This window comes from Gorilla gorilla, chromosome 7 (assembly GCF_029281585.2).
Source record: "Gorilla gorilla gorilla isolate KB3781 chromosome 7, NHGRI_mGorGor1-v2.1_pri, whole genome shotgun sequence".
NCBI lineage: Eukaryota > Metazoa > Chordata > Mammalia > Primates > Hominidae > Gorilla > Gorilla gorilla.
The window spans coordinates 66,715,040-66,733,524 of record NC_073231.2 but is presented as its reverse complement, the minus strand read 5'-3'; the positions used below and the strand labels follow the sequence as shown (position 1 = coordinate 66,733,524).

Below are 18,485 nucleotides of genomic sequence, written 5' to 3'. Positions count from 1 at the left end.
CACTGCAGCAGCAACCTCCGGAGATCAAGTAATCCTCTCGCCTCAGCCTCCAGAGTAATTGGAACCACAGGTGCCCGCCACCTCACCCGGCCTGTCCTCTTCTATCTTGATTGAAAATGGTTTTCTCCTCTTTTAAGGCAAGCACTATACATCTCAGGACTTAATTCTATTCTATGATCCCTCTGAGAATGCCTCTGTCAATTATCTTCTCTTTACTGCATCTTCTTCCTCCCTCCTTCCACTCATAGGTCTTTCTCTGATCCCACTGAAGAACAGATTTCCTACTCTTCTTCCTCTTTACCAAAACTTTTTTAAAAGGTCTATACATGTTGCCTCTGCTTCCCCATTTCCCTATCCACTTCACACAATCCTTTGCATTTTGGCTTTATCTACCCAAACATCCAAGGTCACAGGTGGCTTAATATTGGGTACTTTCTTCCTAACCTATTTCTCCTTAATCCTTCTCTGGAACACATTACGCATCTCCTTCCCACTCTGAAATTCTCTCCACCCATAACTCTCAACACCTAACTCCTTTTCTCATTAGGCTAAACTGTAATGTGTCCCCCAAAGTTCTATCCCTGAGCTTTTTTTCTTATAATGCTTTCTCAAGATAATTCTTCGTTGATCAATTATATTAGTAATTATTTCAAATATCCATTTCCAGGCTTGAACTTCAGACAAGTATTTCCAATATCCTATTTTGATATTGTGGGGGCACATTGATCTCAATACATTAAACTCAGTATTATCTCCTTCCTTTACTCTAAAACTGTTTCTTGCACCTACTTTTTATGATGGCATCAGAGCTAGAAATCTCAGACCCTTTTGATACTTCCTTGGTTACCACACCCCATATAATTAATCTCTAAATCCTACTGGATCACCTGTCTCTAGAATGTAGATCAGATCACATCTCACTTCAACCAAAAACACTGACAGCTTCCTGCTGCCTGGAGAGTAAGTCTAGTAAGTCCCTTCTCAGCACAAAGAGTCTCTGTTCCCTATGTCTTCTGTCCTATCACGCCCAGCTTTTCCTAAGACTGAATGGCTTGCTTTTCCTGTCCTATAGTTCTTTCTCTGCGCATTTGCTATCCAAATCCCACCGTTTTTCAAAATCTAGCTGTTTCATCATGGTCTCAGTGCCTCCTAAGATAAAATTAATCTCTTCTCAGTTTTTCAGGGCACCTTTTGTTATTTTCCAAGGGCACTTTTTAAAGCTTCTAATACAATGTATATCACATTCTGCTATCCATACAGTTACTTAGACATGCATCTTTCTATTAAATTTTATCTTAAATTTTAATGAAAGGGAATGTTTATTATTCATCTTTGAATCATGTACAATGCTGTGTATAATAGCCAATCAGTAAATATTTGTTGAATTAAGTTGAATACACACTCATCTAATGACTGCTAACTTATGACTCAATATGAATTAACTCATTTAAATCCCCAAGCATTCAAATGTTACTTTTCTTGAAAATATCATATGAAAAAAGTTACAAATATGGCGCTGATCACTGCTTCCAGACACCTACCTGTTGACACGAACTGTGCATCATACCTTCATAGGTTTTAAAGGTCACATTGGCTGGATTCACCAATGTTTTTAGTTTTTCAACCGTAAGAGAACCAAACATCAGGGGAACCAAAGGGTCACAATCCCCGTGGCACTGGAGAATAGAAATATCTCTATTAGCACCACCGATAGGACCCTGCAAAAAGCAAAAGAAGAAATAGTATTATTTTTGTAAAAGTATAGGACACTATGTATGCCAGGCATTTAAAATTGTACATAAATATGCATATATATAACATATTAGAAGTTACATTTGGCCAAAAAAAAAAAATTCCTTCATCCATATACTCACCACATCCCTTTGACTTCTATAGGATGTATGATCACCTTGCCTCATATTATATATCTTCCCAATGAATGAGTTCCTTGAAGCAGATTATATATACGTTTTTTTGTTTCGTTTAGTTTTTTTGAGACGGAGTCTTGCTCTGTTGCCCAGGCTGGAGTGCAGTGGCGTGATCTCAGCTCACTGCAACCTCTGCCTCCCAGGTTCAAGCAATTCTCCTGCCTCAGCCTCCTAAGTAGCTGGGATTACAGGCACGTGCCACCACGCCCGGCTAATTTTTTTGTATTTTTTAGTAGAGACAGGGTTTCACTGTGTTACCCAGGATGGTCTCAATCTCCTGACCTTGTGATCCACCTGCCTTGGCCTCCGAAAGTGCTGGGATTACAGGCGTGAGCCACTGCACCCAGCCAAGAAGATTATATTTTAATCCATCTTTATATTTTCAGCTTTTTTTTGTTTGGTTGGTTGGTTGTTTTAGTATTTTGAGTTGCTGTTTTATTCAGCTATCTTTTTTTTTTTTTTTTCCAAAGACAGTCTTGCTCTGTTACCCAGGCTGGAGTGAAGTGGCACAATCGTGGCTCACTGCAACTTCCACCTCCTGGGTTCAAGTGATTCTCATGCCTCAGCCTCCTGAGTAGCTGGGATTATAGGTGTGCACCACCACGCCCAGCTAATTTCTGTATTTTTAGTAGCTACGGGGTTTCACCATGTTGGCCAGGCTGGTCTTGAACTCCTGACCTGAGGTGATCCACCCGCCTCAGCCTCCCAAAGTGCTGGGATTACAGGCATGAGCCACCGCATCTGGTCTAAAAATAAGTATGATTTCTATATGTTAAAAAGAGTCCTAATTTTCATATATATCCTAAAATGTATCAAATCCTTCTAAGATTTGTGACAATAAGGTTTCTTTCTAATTCCATTCTATGTACTCCACAATACAGACAGTATAGCGTACAGAAATAAGGCCTAGTAATACATCACAAAAGTCTAAGAAAATTATTTTTAAAAAAGGATGAGTGCTGTAAGTGGAGGACTCGGTGATGGTGATGTGTCAGTGCAGCATTACTGACTGCAGCAAAAACATGGCTGTGGAGGTGGGGATGCTGATGGTGGGGAGGCTGTGATTGTGTGGGGACAGGAGGTAGATAGTAACTCTGTACCTTCTGCTCAGTTTTGCTGTGAATTTAAAACTTCTCCAAAAAATAAAGTTTATTAATAAAAAAAATAAGATGACTTTATCTCCAACATTATCTACTAGCTACCTTTAGCTCAGTAATCTCATGTTGAGTGCATCAACCAAATTACCTGTGGAAAGGAAGCCCGAAGTGGAAGCCAGCAACTGAGTGCAGTGACACCTGCCAGTTTCTGCTGCGTGGTAAGGGCAGTATATAAAGATAAAGCTCCTCCCTGAAAAGACAAGCAGGGAAAGAAAGTCAATGGAACACACACGCTTGCCCACAGCAATTTAGGGAATTTCTTGTTACTAATGATATCCATAAAAAAAATCAAACTCGGTGGCTGGTATCAAATCAAATAGGGCAAATAGCGGAAATACAAACACACCCCACCGTGTCCTAAAGGATGCGGTTCTCTACACCAGAGAACATACAGACTTCCTTTCCGACGAGACATAGTTTGTACCATGGGAAACTGCTGCACTTACAACATGCCTTACGAATATTCTGAATTTATATTTTCTCCTTTGCAGAGTTTTAGGCATAAAATCCAATCTGGTCTTAAATTGGTATTACTTTCTTTTTTTTTTTTTTTTTTTTTTTCTGAGATGGAGTTTCACTCTTGTTGCCCAGGCTGGAGAGTAATGGTGCAATCTTGGCTCACCACAACCTCCGCCTCCCGAGTTCAAGCGATTCTCCTGCCTCAGCCTCCCGAGTAGCTGGGATTACAGGCATGTACCACCACACCCAGCTAATTTTGTATTTTTGGTAGAGACGGGGTTTCTCCATGTTGGTTAGGCTGGTCTCAAACTCCCGACCTCAGGTGATCCACCCGCCTCAGCCTCCCAAAGTGTTGGGATTACAGGTGTGAGCCACCGTGCCTGGCCCTTAAATTGGTATTACTTTCTAAATGAGAATTTAAGATAATAATAACTATTTAGCAGACACCTTCAGAGTATCTGCCTACCCAGCTCACAACATCCCGCATTCTGGAAGCTGTACTCCTGCCAGCATCCAGAAGCCCCATCACTCTGACCATGCCCATGGGTTACTGCAACACATGAGTACACGAGAGCCTTTCACATCCCAGGCAGTGATGTTTTCTCCTGGCACTGTGGAAATGGGATTCGACGACCACCAGTCACTCTCTGTGTGGCTACACCTGTAACATGTAAATTCAAGAGCTGGAAAAGCTATAGGCTGCAAAAGCCAAGATGGCCAATTGTTTATGGAAAGGTAAATGAAACAGACAAGCAAAGAAACAAGAGATGAGAGATGGTGAGCAAGGCCCAACTGCTTTTCAATTCCTAGCTACTTCCTGAGGCCTTGCCTCATTTTCCTCCTCAGTTTCCTTCATAGGATGCCACAGACTCATTGCTTACTCCTTGCTTGAGGTATTGAGTTGGTTTCTATATACTGTAATGAATGAATATCAAATATACAGACTCCCACATGAACTTGTTATTCTGGATCATTATTATTATTATTTTTGAGACAGAGTCTCAGCTCTGTTGCCCAGGCTGGAGTATAGTGGTGCGATCTTGGCTCACTGCAACCTCTGGCTCCTGGGTTCAAGTGATTTTCCTGCCTCAGCCTCCGAGGTAGCTGGAGTTACAGAGGCGCGCACCACCATGCCCGGCTAATTTTTGTATTTTTAGTAGAGACGGGGTTTCACCATGTTGGCTGGGCTGGTCTCGAACTCCTGACCTCAAGTGATCCGCCCACCTTGGCCTCCCAAAGTGCTGGGATTACAGGCGTGAGCCACCGCGCCTGGCCTGGATCATTAATTTCTGTCCCTATGTTTATGTCACAATGTGTATTACAATATACATTATCTGTGAATTTCAACAAACACCAAATCAGTAACACCTTTTCACTATATTGTATCAACAAATCTTTCTACTGAATTCTATCTTCTAAATAATTTCAGAATTCTGACATCTCCCTAATTAAGGTAATCCAAACATCTCCCTAATTAAGGTAATCCACAAACTTAGAAGATTTACAGATGATAAGTTAGAGCATCTGGGGACTGGTTCCATGGCAAACAGCTTATATGCCGCAGTAGCCATGAAAGAAAGGTCCGTATGAGGAAGCTATGTCTGTGGAGGGAGTACAGAAAGCAGGGGAAAAAGTACAGAGACAAAGAAAAATGCCAAAAATAAAACACCACATATTCATACCTAAAACCTGTAATATGTGAAGGTAAAGGGAAGAAATTCTCTTGTCTTCCACTTTACTGTTCCTATCAGTAGTCTCCTCCTATAGAGGGGACTCATGCCTGTGTTATCAGTTTTAATTAATTAAAAGGATACACTGTGTTAACTCAGAAATTTAATTACATGTGTATATGTGTATTATAGTTCTTTTAAGAAGAAATTAATTAGTTCCAGTACACTGAAACTTAATTAAACATTAAAGGTAAGTGTATCAGTCAAGATTCTATAACATCAAAAAAGACTACTCTATAGAAAGGATTAATGCACAGACTTCTAGATAAGTATACTGATGGTACTGACATTCCACTCAAATTTTATCTTACCTGAGAAAACCCTCCCAAAATAATTCTGTTAGAAGGAATGCCATTCTTCACTTCTTGATCAATCAAAGCTTTTACTAAAAACAACATGAAAGTTAGTCAGCAATACTTTCAGAGTTAAGCCCACTGATAAAATTTAAATTAGGAAAAAATTAGTAATAGAAAAGCGCAATTACTTTTAAGGTGGAAATGAGTGAAAAATTCAAAGCACTTCATTAAAATACAAAATTAGAATGTATTTTCATATGCCAATGGAGAACAATGTGAAAAGGAAATTTAAAAAAAATCAAATTTCCGATAGTCACACATAAAATTAAATACCTAGGAATTAAACAAAGAAGTGAACGGTCTCTATAATGAAAACTATAAAACACTGATGAAAGAGGACACCAAAAAATGGAAAAAAGATTCCATGGTCATGGATAAGAAGAACCAATAACAATATTGATTGTTATTGTTCATGAATTCTTCTAATCCATGACCATGGAATATTTTTCGCAAATCACCCAAAGCAATCTACAGATTCAATGCAATCTCTATGAAAATACCAATGACAATCTTCACAGAAATAGAAAAAACAATCCTAAATTTTTTTTTTTTTTTTTTTTTTTTGAGACAAAGTCTCGCTTTGTCACCCAGGCTGGAGTGCAGTGGCATGATCTTGGCTCACTGCAAGCTCTGCCTACCGGATTCATGCCATTCTCCTGCCTCAGCCTCCCAAGTAGCTGGGACTACAGGTGCCCACCACCATGCCCAGCTAATTTTTTGTACTTTCAGTAGAGACGAGGTTTCACCGTGTTAGCCAGGATGGTCGATCTCCTGAACTCGAGATCTGCCCGCCTCGGCCTCCCAAAGTACTAGGATTACAGGCGTGAGCCACTGTGCCTGGCCACCTAAAATTTATATGGAATCACGAAAGACTCAGAGTAGCCAAAGCTACCCTAAGCAAAAAGAATAAAACTAGAGGAATCACATTACTTTACTTCAAATTATACTACAGAGCTATAGTAACCAAAACTGCATGGTACTGGCATAAAAACAGACACATAGACTAAAGGAACAGAATAGAGAACCCAGAAACAAATCTATACACACACACCTACAGTGAATTCATTTTTGACAAAGGTGTCAAGAACATACACTGGGGAAAAGACAGTCTCCTCAATAAAAATGGTACTGGGAAAACTGGATATCCATATGCAGAAGAATAAAATTAGACCCTATCTCTTGCTGTATACAAAAATCAAATCACAATAAACACTTAAATCTAAGATCTCAAACTATGAAACTACCACGAGAAAAAATTGGGGAAAATCTCCAGGACATTGGTCTGGGCAAAAATTTCTTGAGAAATACCCCACGAGCATATCAACCAAAGCAAAAACGGACAAGTGGGATCACATCAAGTTAAAAAGCTTCTGCACAGCAAAGGATACAATCAACAAAGTGAGGAGACAACCCACAGAATGGGAGAAAATATTTGGAAACTATCCATCTGACAAGGGATTAATAACCAGAATATACAAGGAGCTTTAACAACTCTATAGGAAAAAAACCTAATAATCTGATCAAAAAATGGGCCAGGCCGGGCACAGTGGCTCATGCCTGCAATCCCAGCACTTTGGGAGGCCGAGGAGGGTGGGTTACGAGGTCAAGTGATCAAGACCATCCTGCCCAACGTGGTGAAACCCCGTATCTACTACAGATTAAAAAATTAGCTGGGCATGGTGGTGCGCACCTGTAGTCACAGCTACTTGGGAGGCTGAGGCAGGAGAATCATTTGAACTCGGGAGATGGAGGTTGCAGTGAGCCAAGATTGCACCACTGCACCCCAGCCTGGCGAAAGAGCAAGACTCTGTCTCAAAACAAACAACAACAAAAACAACAGGCCAAAGATCTGAATAGACATTTCCAAAAAGATGACATAAAAATGGCAAACAGGCATATGAAAAGGTGCCCAACATCACTGATCGCCAGCAAAATGCAAATCAAAACTACAATGAAATATCGTCTCACCCCAGTTAAAATGGTTTTTTATTCAAAAGACAGTTAATAGCAAATGCTGGCGACGATGTGGAGAAAAGAGAACCCTCATACACTGTTGGTGGGAATGTAAATTAGTACAACTACTATGGGGAACAGTTTGGAGGTTTCTCAAATAACTAAAAATTGAGCTAGCATATGAACCAGCAATCCCACTGGATATATACTCAAAAGAAAGTATCTTTCTTTTAACTATATTTGGGTATATATCTTTTGGGATATATACCCAAAAGAAAGGAAATCAGTATATTGAAGAGATATCTGTACTCCCATGTTTGTTGTAGCACTGTTCCCAATAGCCAAGATTTGGAAGTAACCTATGTGTCCATCAACAGATGACTGGATGAAGAAAATGTGGTACATATACACAATGAAGTACTGTTCAGCCATAAAAAAAGAATGAGATCCAGTCATTTGCAACAACACAAGTGGAACTGGAGATCATTATGTTAAGGGAAATAAGCCAGACACAGAAAGACAAACATTGCATGTTCTCACTTTTTTGTGGGATCTAAAACTAACTGAACTAACAGACACAGACAGTAGTAGAAGTATGGTTATCAGAGGCTGGAAGGGTAGTGGGGGGCTGGAGGTGAGGTGCAGCTAGTTAATGGGTACAAAAAAAATAGAATAAGACCTACTATTTGACAGTATAATAGGGTGACTATAGTCAATAGTAACTTAGTGTACATTTTAAAATAACTTACAAGAGTGTAAATGGATTCTTTGTAACTCAAAGGATAAATGCTTGAGGGGATGGACACCCCATTCTCCATGATGTGCTTATTTCACATTGCATCCCTGTATCAAAACATCTCACGTACATATAAATATGTACACCTACTATGTACTCACAAAAATTGAAAATAAAAAAATAAAATTTTAATTAAAACTTCAATAATTTCCCATTAAATATTTTGTTAACAACAGTTCTTTCTCTCATCAAGAGATGGATTTTTAAAAAATTAATAGTTAATTCTGCTCATATATATTCCATGTTTCTCTCTTTAATGAACCATAGGCATTTGTACCTAAAAGCTGTCATTTTATAATTGTACGTAGTTAAGTGTTTACAATTGTACGTAGTTAAGTGTTGCACTTAGTTAAGTTAATGGTTTAAAAAGTGTTTAAAACTATTCATTCTATTGTTTTTTAAAAAATCACAGAATTGGCCAGGCACAGTGGCTCACGCCTGTAATCCCAGCACTTTGGAAGGCTGAGGCCAGCAGATCAACTTGAGGCCAGGAGTTTGAGACCAGCCTGGCCAACATGGTGAAACACCGTCTGCACTAAAAATACAAAACGTAGCCAGGCATGGTGGCACAGGCCTGTAGTCCTAGCTATTTGGGAGGCTGAGACAAGAGAATCACTTGAACCCAGGAGGTGGAGGTTGCAGTGAGCTAAGATCGCACCACTGCACTCCAGCCTGAGCAAGAGAGCAAGACTCCATCTCAAAAACAAACAAACAAAAAAAACCAGAATAAATCTCTTTTGCTCGCTCACACTCTCTCTCTGTGTCTCTGTCTCTGTCTCTCTCTCTCTCTCTCTCAAAACAGGGTCTCACTCTGTTGCTGACCTCCCAGGCTCAAGCAATCCTCCCACCTCAGACTCTCAAGCAGCTGAGGCGGCCACAGACATGCGCCACCACGCCCAGCTAATTTTGTTTATTTTTTGTAGAGACTCTTGCCCAGGCTGGTTTTGAACCCCCGGGCTCAAGTGATCCTCCTGCCTCAGCCTCTCAAAGTGCTAGGATTACAGGTATGAGCAACATCCCTTGGCCTCAATCACCTTTCACCTAAGGGTAAGGGCACTATGTACCCCCAACTATGTAACCTGAGCACTGTCTTCTTTGTTCAGTAGCACATTCTCTTTTGTTTTTTCTTTCCTGGCTGAGTCTGATTCTAATTTTCTCCAGTAAGTCATCACTTCAGAGAGGAAAGAAGTAACAAGTATTTCGTAGGCCAACTCTATTGTTAGGACAGAATCTTTCATTCTGGACCTCATGAGGCCCACGTATCTTCTTCACAGGGCCCAGGCCCTCCCTGTTTTCCATAGCATCTAACACTTACCCTCATACTTTCGTCATCTATTATTTTCAGACAAGACCCCAACTCTAGGATTCTAACTCCAATCTACTTTTTGATGATCCCATAAGTCAGTGTTGTTGGTTTGACATTCCCAAATATCTCACATCTTTTGAATGTATTTTCCCTGTTTTAAAGACCTTAAAGAGTTCTTTTAAAACAAAAGGGCTGCGCTCAGTGGCTCGTGCCTGTAATCCCAGTACTTTTGGGGAGGATCACCTGAGGGCAAGAGTTTCCCACCAGCCTGGACAACATAATGAGAATTCATCTCTACAAAACAGTTTAAAAATTAGCCAGGCATGGTGGCACATGCCTGTAGTCCCAGCTACTCAGAAGCTAAGGCGGGAGAGTTGCTGGAGACCAGGAATTTGAGGCTGCAGTGAGATATGATCACCAACTGTACTCTAACCTGGGCGACAGTCTGTAAGTAACTATGTAAATAAAAAATTACCAAAAAGCAAAACAATTCACAGCCAGCCTGCCTTGCCATTGCTGCCCACACCCACCTACACCCACCCACACTCAGGAGTCACCAACCAGATTTTCCTGAAGGCAATCCCAGTCCTCACATTATTATACTTGTCAATATTTCAGTACATATGTGTAAAAGAAAAGCACATTCCTGTGCACCTGTGCATTTCTTTTTTTTTTTTTTTTTTTGAGATGGAGTTTCACTCTTGTTGCCCAGGCTGGAGTGCAACAGTGGGATCTCAGCTCACTGTAGCCTCTGCCTCCCAGGTTCAAACAATTCTCCTGGCTCAGCCTCCCAAGTAGCTGGGATTACAGGCAGGCGCTACCATGCCTGGCTAATTTTGTATTTATAACAGAGACGGGGTTTCTCCATGTTGGTCAGCCTGATCTCGAACTCCTGACCTCAGGCGATCCGCCCGCCTCAGCCTCCCAAGTGCTGGGATTACAGGTGTGAGCCACCGTGCCCGGCCTCCTGTGCATTTGTTAAAAATAGACACGTCCCAGTAAGTTAGTATTCTGTTTCTCCCTCCGAACAACTAGAATTACCATAATCATAAAGGAGATGGACTCCTAACCAGAGACCAGGCTTTCAAGGTTCTGTAAAGCAGAGCTAATACTTCACAGGGGTGTCAAATGAGGTGCCCTGTAAGAAACACCTAGCTTGTAAACAGTTATGTGCTCAATCAGTGGCACCTGTTATTATTACCGCACTAACATTAACAACTTTTTTCTTCCTTTTTTTTTTTTTTTTTTTTTTGAGACACAGTCTCCCTCTGTCACCCAGGCTGGAGTGCAATGGCACAACCTCAGCTCACTGCAACCTCCACCTACTGGGTTCAAGCGATTCTCCTGCCTCAGCCTCCCGAGTAACTGGGATTACAGGTGCCCACCACCACGCCTGGCTAATTTTTTTGTATTTTTAGTAGAGACGGGGTTTCACCATGTTGGCCAGGCTGGTCTCAAACTCCTGACCTCAGGTGATCTGCCTGCCTCGGCCTCTCAAAGTGCTGGGGTTACAGGCGTGAGCCACCGCACTTGACCACATTTTCACTGTTTCTTATCATTATACTCATTATATCATTATTTTCACTGTTATTCCAAGTCTCCTTAATGAAGATAACTGGCCAAAACTTTTTTTTTTTTTTTTGAGAGAGAGTTTCATTCTTGTTGCCCAAGCCGGAGTGCAATGGCGCAATCTCGGCTCACTGAAACCTCTGCCTCCTGGGTTCAAGCGATTCTCCTGCCTCGGCCTCCCAAGTAGCTGGAATTACAGGCGTGCGCCACCATGCCCAGCTAATTTTTTAATTTTTAGTAGAAACGGGGTTTCACTAGGTTAGCCAGGCTGGTCTTGAACTCCTGACCTCAGATGATCTGCCCACCTCGGCTTCCCAAAGTGCTGGGATTAAAGGCGTGAGCCACCACGCCCGGCCGGCCAAAACTATTAAAACATTCTGCTGTTTTCTCCATTTTCCTATGTAAATCAAAGAAAAATTATTATATGTCTGACAGAGTTTAAAGTTGATAAATGCCATTTGTCCCCATCCACCTCATCTCCATTGCCTATACTCAAGTGAGTCCATGTGGACACTGTGGCAAACAAGTAACAGAGTGACCAGAAAGGAAAACAAGCCTGGGCAACACAGGGAGACCCTGTGTCTACAAAAAGAAAAAATTAAAACCTGGCGGGGCATGGTGGTGTGCGCCTCCGTGGTCCCAGCCTACTCAGGAGGATGAGGTGGAAGGGTCACTTGAGTTCAGGAGGTCAAGGCTGCAGTGAGCTTTGATCACGCCACTACATTCCAGGCTAGGTGACACAGCAAGACCCTCTCTGGGGGGCAGGGGGTAAAAGGAAGCAAACAGCAGTACCTCCTGAGATTAGATAAATGTGGTTTTTTTTTTGGTTTGTTTTTGTTTTTGTTTTTCTGAGACGAAGTTTCGCTCTGGTTGCCCAGGCTGGAGCGCAGTGGGGCGATCTCAGCTCACTGCAACCTCCACCTCCCAGGTTCAAGCAACTATCCTGCCTCATCCTCTCAAGTGGCTGGGATTACAGGCGCCCACCACCATATCCAGCTAATTTTTTGTATTTTCAGTAGAGATGGGGTTTCACCATGCTGGCCAAGCTGGTCTTGAACTCCTGACCTTCAGGTGATCCACCCGCCTCTACCTCCCAAAGTACTGGGATTACAGGCGTGAGCCACCGTGCCCGGCCCAAATGTGTAATTTTTAACCAGTAGCGATATGATTACTAAATCTACTAAAAACATTTAAGAACACTTTTGGCTTTAGAAACATTTTCTGTACTTACTATTTTCTGCTGCCTGTTTAATCCCAGATTCATCCTCCTGTGAATCTGGTGAAAGCCCAATAATATCAAACCTGTAAAATAAGGCAAAATCTTTTGATTCTAAGAAAAATCTATTATTGTAGTAAGTATATTTTACTACATTCATGGTAGCTTGGATTAAAAGGCTAACCAGAAATATTTTTTTATTTTATTTTATCTATTTAATTAATTAATTTATTTTTTGAGACGAAGTCTCACTATTTATTTATTTATTTTTTGAGACGAAGTCTCACTCTGTTGCTCAGGCTGAAGTGCAGTGGCACGATCTCTGCTCACTGCAGCCTCCCCCTCCCAGGTTCAAGCGATTCTCCTGTGTCAGCCTCCTGAGTAGCTGGTACTACAGGTGCACGCCACCACACACAGCTAATTTTTGTATTTTTAGTAGACACGGGGTTTCACTGTGTTGGCCAGGCTGGTCCTGAACTCCTGACCTCAGTTGATCAGCCTGCCTCTGCCTCCCAAAGTGCTGGGATTATAGGTGTGAGCCACCATGCCCGGCTAAAGTCATCGTTTTTTAACAGACCTGATGTTAGGAGTCTCAGAGAACAGTTAGGAAAAATCATAGTCTGGAAGTAGCATATAGGAACAAAAAACTGACCCTACTTTCTGACAGTAAAGTGCAGAGGGAATGTGAGGATATCTTCAGAGGGCTGGAAGGGAAGCGGTTTCCTTAAAAACAACCCAGACAGGCAAGAAATTGGAAAGATGAAGAGGCTGTGGTTTAAAAGGGGTCATTCGAATGTTGGGTTACTAAAACCAACAAAGGTTTATCAAGCAGCAGAAGATATTCTCCCACATGATTTTTATTCAAACACTCTCTCCTATTTCCTCTACCTGTATGTACAGCTCCTTAAGTTTACCCCTAAATCTAGAGTATAAAAATGTAAATAGAGGTTAACTATGCAACTTTGCAATTTAAAAAACAGCTAAATAAAAACTGCTGTATACAAAAGCATTTCTGATAACATTAAATAAGTAATATAATGTTCTTATTGAATAAGTAAATTCTTACTTACCATGAAGGCATAGCCATGTTCATATTTAATGTAACAGGCCTAACAGGCCTACATGGAAAAGAAAAAACAACAAAATCAGAAAACAAAGCATAAAAACTGATAAATTCCATTAATCAAAAACAGAGACTTGCTTGAGACCTACACAAAACTATATGCTACAGTTTTAACATATGAACTGTTTTATTTCATCCACACCTGTACAACTCTGCTTTCCACGCCCCTCCAAATGTGTTCTGAAGACAGAGCAACAGCAACAAAGGACGAAGCTTGACAGATACGTTTTCCCTTCTCAACACCCTTACTTACTACTTTTGACTTCTCAGACACGAGAAGAGAAACCAGAAACCAAGACAGTTGGAAATGTATAAAACACGAGATTCCAGTATAGGGCTAAGGACAATGAGTGATTTATTATACTGATACTGTAGCATCAATTCTCATATGCTCAGATTACACTTTTCCTAATTTTCTAGTTCTTAGCTATGTACTTGCTTAAGAGACCTCTAAATAAATAAGGGAAATCCAAAATTTGCCTAAGTGTCCATTATAGCCAATTCAAGTCTGTGATTAAAAATATGCTAGATAATCTGAATTCAGCTCCATCCAAAGGAAAGAAAAATAAGCACACTCTAACTACATCTCACCACTTTCCTCCTGATTCATGAAGTTAAGTCCACCTTAGAGGTTACAAACTGTATCAAAATTTCTTTGAGAATACAAACTTCCTAGGTTGGGCAACAGCCTTTTAAAGCAGTTCAACTTGGGGCAAATATCAATATCCATTGCAACGTAATTAAGAATTCTGGGCCAGGCGGGGTGGGTCACGCCTGTAATCCCAGCACTTTGGGAGGCCGAGGCGGGCGGATCACCTGAGATCAGGAGTTTGAGACCAGCCCGGCCAACATGGTGAAACCCTGTCTCTACTAAAAATACAAAAAATTAGCCGGGCATGGTGGCAGGCGCCTGTAATTCCAGCTACTTGGGAGGCTGAGGCAGGAGAATCGCATGAACCCAGGAGGCAGAGGTTGCAGTAAACCAGGATTATGCCACTGCACTCCATCTTGGGCAACAGAGAGAGACTCCATCTCAAAAAACAAAGAAAAAGAATAAAAAGAATTCTGTCTCTTGCTTAAGCAGAATGATAGAGGACATAGCAACCCTAGCCACAGTATTCACTGTAGCCTAGAGGTAAGACAGACTGTATTTCAGGATAAAAAGAGGAAGAAATGTTTTCTTATCCAATCTTCTCAGCTGTTGTTCTTCTTCCCATTCCCTCTTTCATGTTTATGTATCTGTCCCAACTCTACTGCTACTACCACTTCTGGGGATGAATTACTAACTGACATGAGTATGTCCAATCCCTTCTTGTCTTCTCCATGGTTACTGCTTCTCAGCAACTTTTTGACCTAAATCAAGGGTGTCCAATCATTTGGTTTCCCTGGGCTACATTGGAAGAAGAATTGTCTTGGGCCACACATAAAAATACATTAACACTAACAATAGCTGATGAGGTAAAAAATAAAATAAAATAATATTTAAAAATCACAAAAAAAAAAATCTCATAATGTTTTAAGAAAGTTTACTAATTTGTATTGGGCTGCATTCAAACTGACCTGGGCCACAGGTTGGACAAGCTTGACCTAATGTGCCAATCTTATTGATCTTCTAAGTTTGCTCAAAACTTTCAGAGCCAGAATTCAAAACAAGACCTATCATATTCCAAAGTCTGTGCTCTTTCCACAGTACATCAGCATTGCCCCAAACGATAAAATTAAAGTGTTTTCAACATAATAAAGAGTTCTCACAAATCTAACAGGTAAATCCCCTTCAGAGATACCCTAGGGATATCCTAGAACGTTATAGATATTTGTATATCTAAGATAATTTTTCTGGGAGGCCAAGGCAGGTCGATCACTTGAGGTCAGGCATTTGAGAATAGCCTGACCAACATGGTGAAACCCTGCCTCTACTAAACATACAAAAATTAGCTGGGCCTGGTGGCATGTACCTGTAATCCCAGCTACTCTGGAGGCTGAGGCAGGAGAACTGCTTGAACCCAGGAGGTGGAGGTTGCAGTGAGCCGAGATCACGCCACTGCACTCCAGCCTGGGTGGCAGAGTGAGACTCTGTCTCAAAAATAAATAAATAAATAAATAAAATAATTTTTCTGGTCTTAAGTTCAGCTGACCTCCAAGACAGCAATATTTTAAATTGCTTAACGAAAGAGAAAAAGAGAAAAAAATCAATTTACCTAAGAAACCATTTTAGTTTTAAGGAATTCTACTAATCTTTATTTTTAAACAATATTTAAAAAGTAAAAATTAACTGTATTCAAATACTTTTCTGGAAGGGTAAAGCAATCACAATTGCTCCTCTCCAGACTCTGAATCACAAGCCTGAAGATCAGAAATACTCACGCATGCGGGCAGATATATTTGATATGTGAACTTCTGATACCTGCAAAGGCTTCTGCCCATCCGTGCCTGGTGGAAAAATCATTGAATAATGCTATTAGACACTGTTTTAAATCCCAGTAAGTAAGTAGCAGAAGAGTAACTTTAAAAAACTGTGAAGATAAATGTTAAATCCTAAAAATACTTTTTTGTTGTTTGTTTGTTTGTTTTTTGAGATGGTGTCTCGCTCTGTCGCCCAGGCTGGAGTACAGTGGTGCGATCTCGGCTCACTGCAAGCTCCGTCTCCCGAGTTCACACCATTCTCCTGCCTCAGCCTCCCAAGTAGCCAGGACTACAGGTGCCCGCCACCACACCCAGCTAATTTTTTCTATTTTTTAGTAGAGACGGGGTTTCACCATGTTAGCCAGGATGGTCTTGATCTCCTGACCTCGTGATCCGCTCGCCTTGGCCTCCCAAAGTGCTGGGAATACAGGTGTGAGCCATCACACCCGGCCTAAAAATATCTTTAAAATGTGGGCCCTCAATACTATTAAAACAACACTATGAATCTAAAAAGAACCCAGCAGCTGTTAAGTTTTACCTAGGGATAAGGATGATTTCTCAGATTTCTGAACAGCAATGTGTGCCCCTTCAGATATTTCCACAGGGCTTCACAACTTCCAAACTATAGATATATTTTTAAAATGTCTTTATACAATGTGTTTATAAAGTAGGCAAGACAAATAATTAACATTTTACACAAAGAAAAAAAGCCTTGGCCGGGTGCAGTGGCTCACGCCTGTAATCCCAGCACTTTGGGAGGGTGAGGCAGGCAGATCACCTGAGGTCGGGAGTTCAAGACAAGCCTGCCCAACATAGTGAAACCCCATCTCTACTAAAAATACAAAAATTAGCCAGGCATGGTGGTGTGCACCTGTAGTCCCAGCCACTCAGGAGGCTGAGGCAGGAGAATTGCTTGAACCCAGGAGGTGGAGGCTGCGGTGAGCCGAGATCACGCCACTGCACTCCAGCCTGGGCAACAGAGCGAGACTCCATCTCAAAAAAAAAGAAAAGAAAAAAAAGAAAAAGAAAAAGAAAAAAGCCTCAGATAAATAAACTAAATCAGTTGTCTAACATCTCTACATGCTTACTACACTATTTAAAAACAGTAACTTTCACCTGGGCACAGTGGCTCATGCTTACAAGCACTTTGGGAGACTGAAGCATGCGGATCACTTGAGTCCAGAGTTCGAGACCAGCCTGGCCAACATGGTGAAACCCCGTCTCTACTAAAAATACAAAAACTAGCTGGGCGTTTTTGTGCATTGCCTGTAATCCCAGCTACTCAGGAGGCAGGAGAATCGCTTGAACCAGGAGGCAGAGGTTGCAGTGAGCCAAGACTGGACCACTGCACCCCAGCCTGGGCAACAGAGTGAGACTCCATCTCAAAATAAATAAATAAGTGAGTAAATAAAATAAAATCAGCAACTTTCGCTGAGCATGGTGGCTCATGTCTATAATCCCAGCACTTTGAGAGGCTGAGGTAAGAGGACAGCTTGAGACCAGGAGTTTAAGACCAGCCTAAACAATATAGTAAGACCCACTCTACAGAAAACTTAAGAAAAAAAAATTTTTTAATCCAGCAACTTTAATATTTCTTCATGTGTACATGTTCACATACATACACGTTCAAAGCAGAATACGGAATAATTGAAAAATTATAAATAATCAAATCCTTCTAGCCAGGAATAAACAGTTAATTTTCTGATGCATTTCCTTCTGATTTTTCCCATGCATGTCAATTAAGGAATAGATAGATGCACATTTTACAAAACAGGCATCATGTTATACATATAGTTTCCTGCTTATTTACATTTGGCCATATACTTGATGCTTTTTACATATTATCTCTACTAAAGAATAAAGTACCAGTAATTTCAGCCTTTCTTACATCAAAGAGTCTAGATGAATGTTAGTGTTTTTTTTTTGTTTTTTTTTTTTTGAGACAGAGTCTTGCTCTGTTGCCCAGGCTGGAGTGCAGTGGCGTGATCTCGGTTCACTGCAAGCCCCGCCTCCCGGGCTCACACCATTCTCCTGCCTCAGCCTCCCGAGTAGGCGCCCGCCACCACACCAGCTAAATTTTTTTTTTGTATTTTTAGTAGAGACGGGGTTTTACTGTGTTAGCCAGGATGGTCTTGATCTCCTGACCTCATGATCCATCTGCCTCAGCCTCCCAAAGTGCTGGAATTACAGGCGTGAGCCACCATGCCCAGCCCCCTGTTAAATACTTTTCTATTAACTATTTTTCTGTTTCAACCCACTTCCCCCAAAGTGTTAAAGACATATAAAAATATTAGTAACAACAGTATTAACTGCAATAGTTACATAACATTAACTATAACCAGGATATTATATAGGAGTGTTGTGTATATGCACATGTGTATATGTGTAAATAGCTATGTTAAAGACTTTTTTCTGAAAACTATAAAACATATTAAGAAATAAAAGAAAATCTATATAAATGGAAGGATATCCCACTTTCATGGATTGGG

At 40.9% G+C, this 18,485-nt stretch overlaps 1 protein-coding gene across 6 annotated transcripts in view; it reads right to left on the bottom strand.

Annotated features, from left to right (window-relative positions):
* Window positions 1–18,485, bottom strand: part of LYPLA1 (lysophospholipase 1) — a 55,243-nt gene that overhangs the window by 3,094 nt on the left and 33,664 nt on the right. For 2 of the 6 annotated variants that reach the window (XM_055348758.2, XM_055348755.2), the window contains 6 exons: window positions 15,998–16,023; window positions 13,541–13,588; window positions 12,486–12,556; window positions 5,586–5,659; window positions 3,174–3,275; window positions 1,542–1,718 (listed from right to left, as the gene is read on the bottom strand). In XM_055348758.2, coding sequence (XP_055204733.2) covers window positions 1,542–1,718; window positions 3,174–3,275; window positions 5,586–5,659; window positions 12,486–12,556; window positions 13,541–13,588; window positions 15,998–16,017 — 492 coding nt within the window. In that variant the 5' untranslated portion in view covers window positions 16,018–16,023. Of the gene's footprint in view, window positions 1–1,541; window positions 1,719–3,173; window positions 3,276–5,585; window positions 5,660–12,485; window positions 12,557–13,540; window positions 13,589–15,957; window positions 16,024–18,485 lie in introns of all 6 variants that reach the window. The other 4 variants (XM_031013917.3, XM_031013918.3, XM_031013919.3 and 1 more) reach the window with 4 other exon arrangements.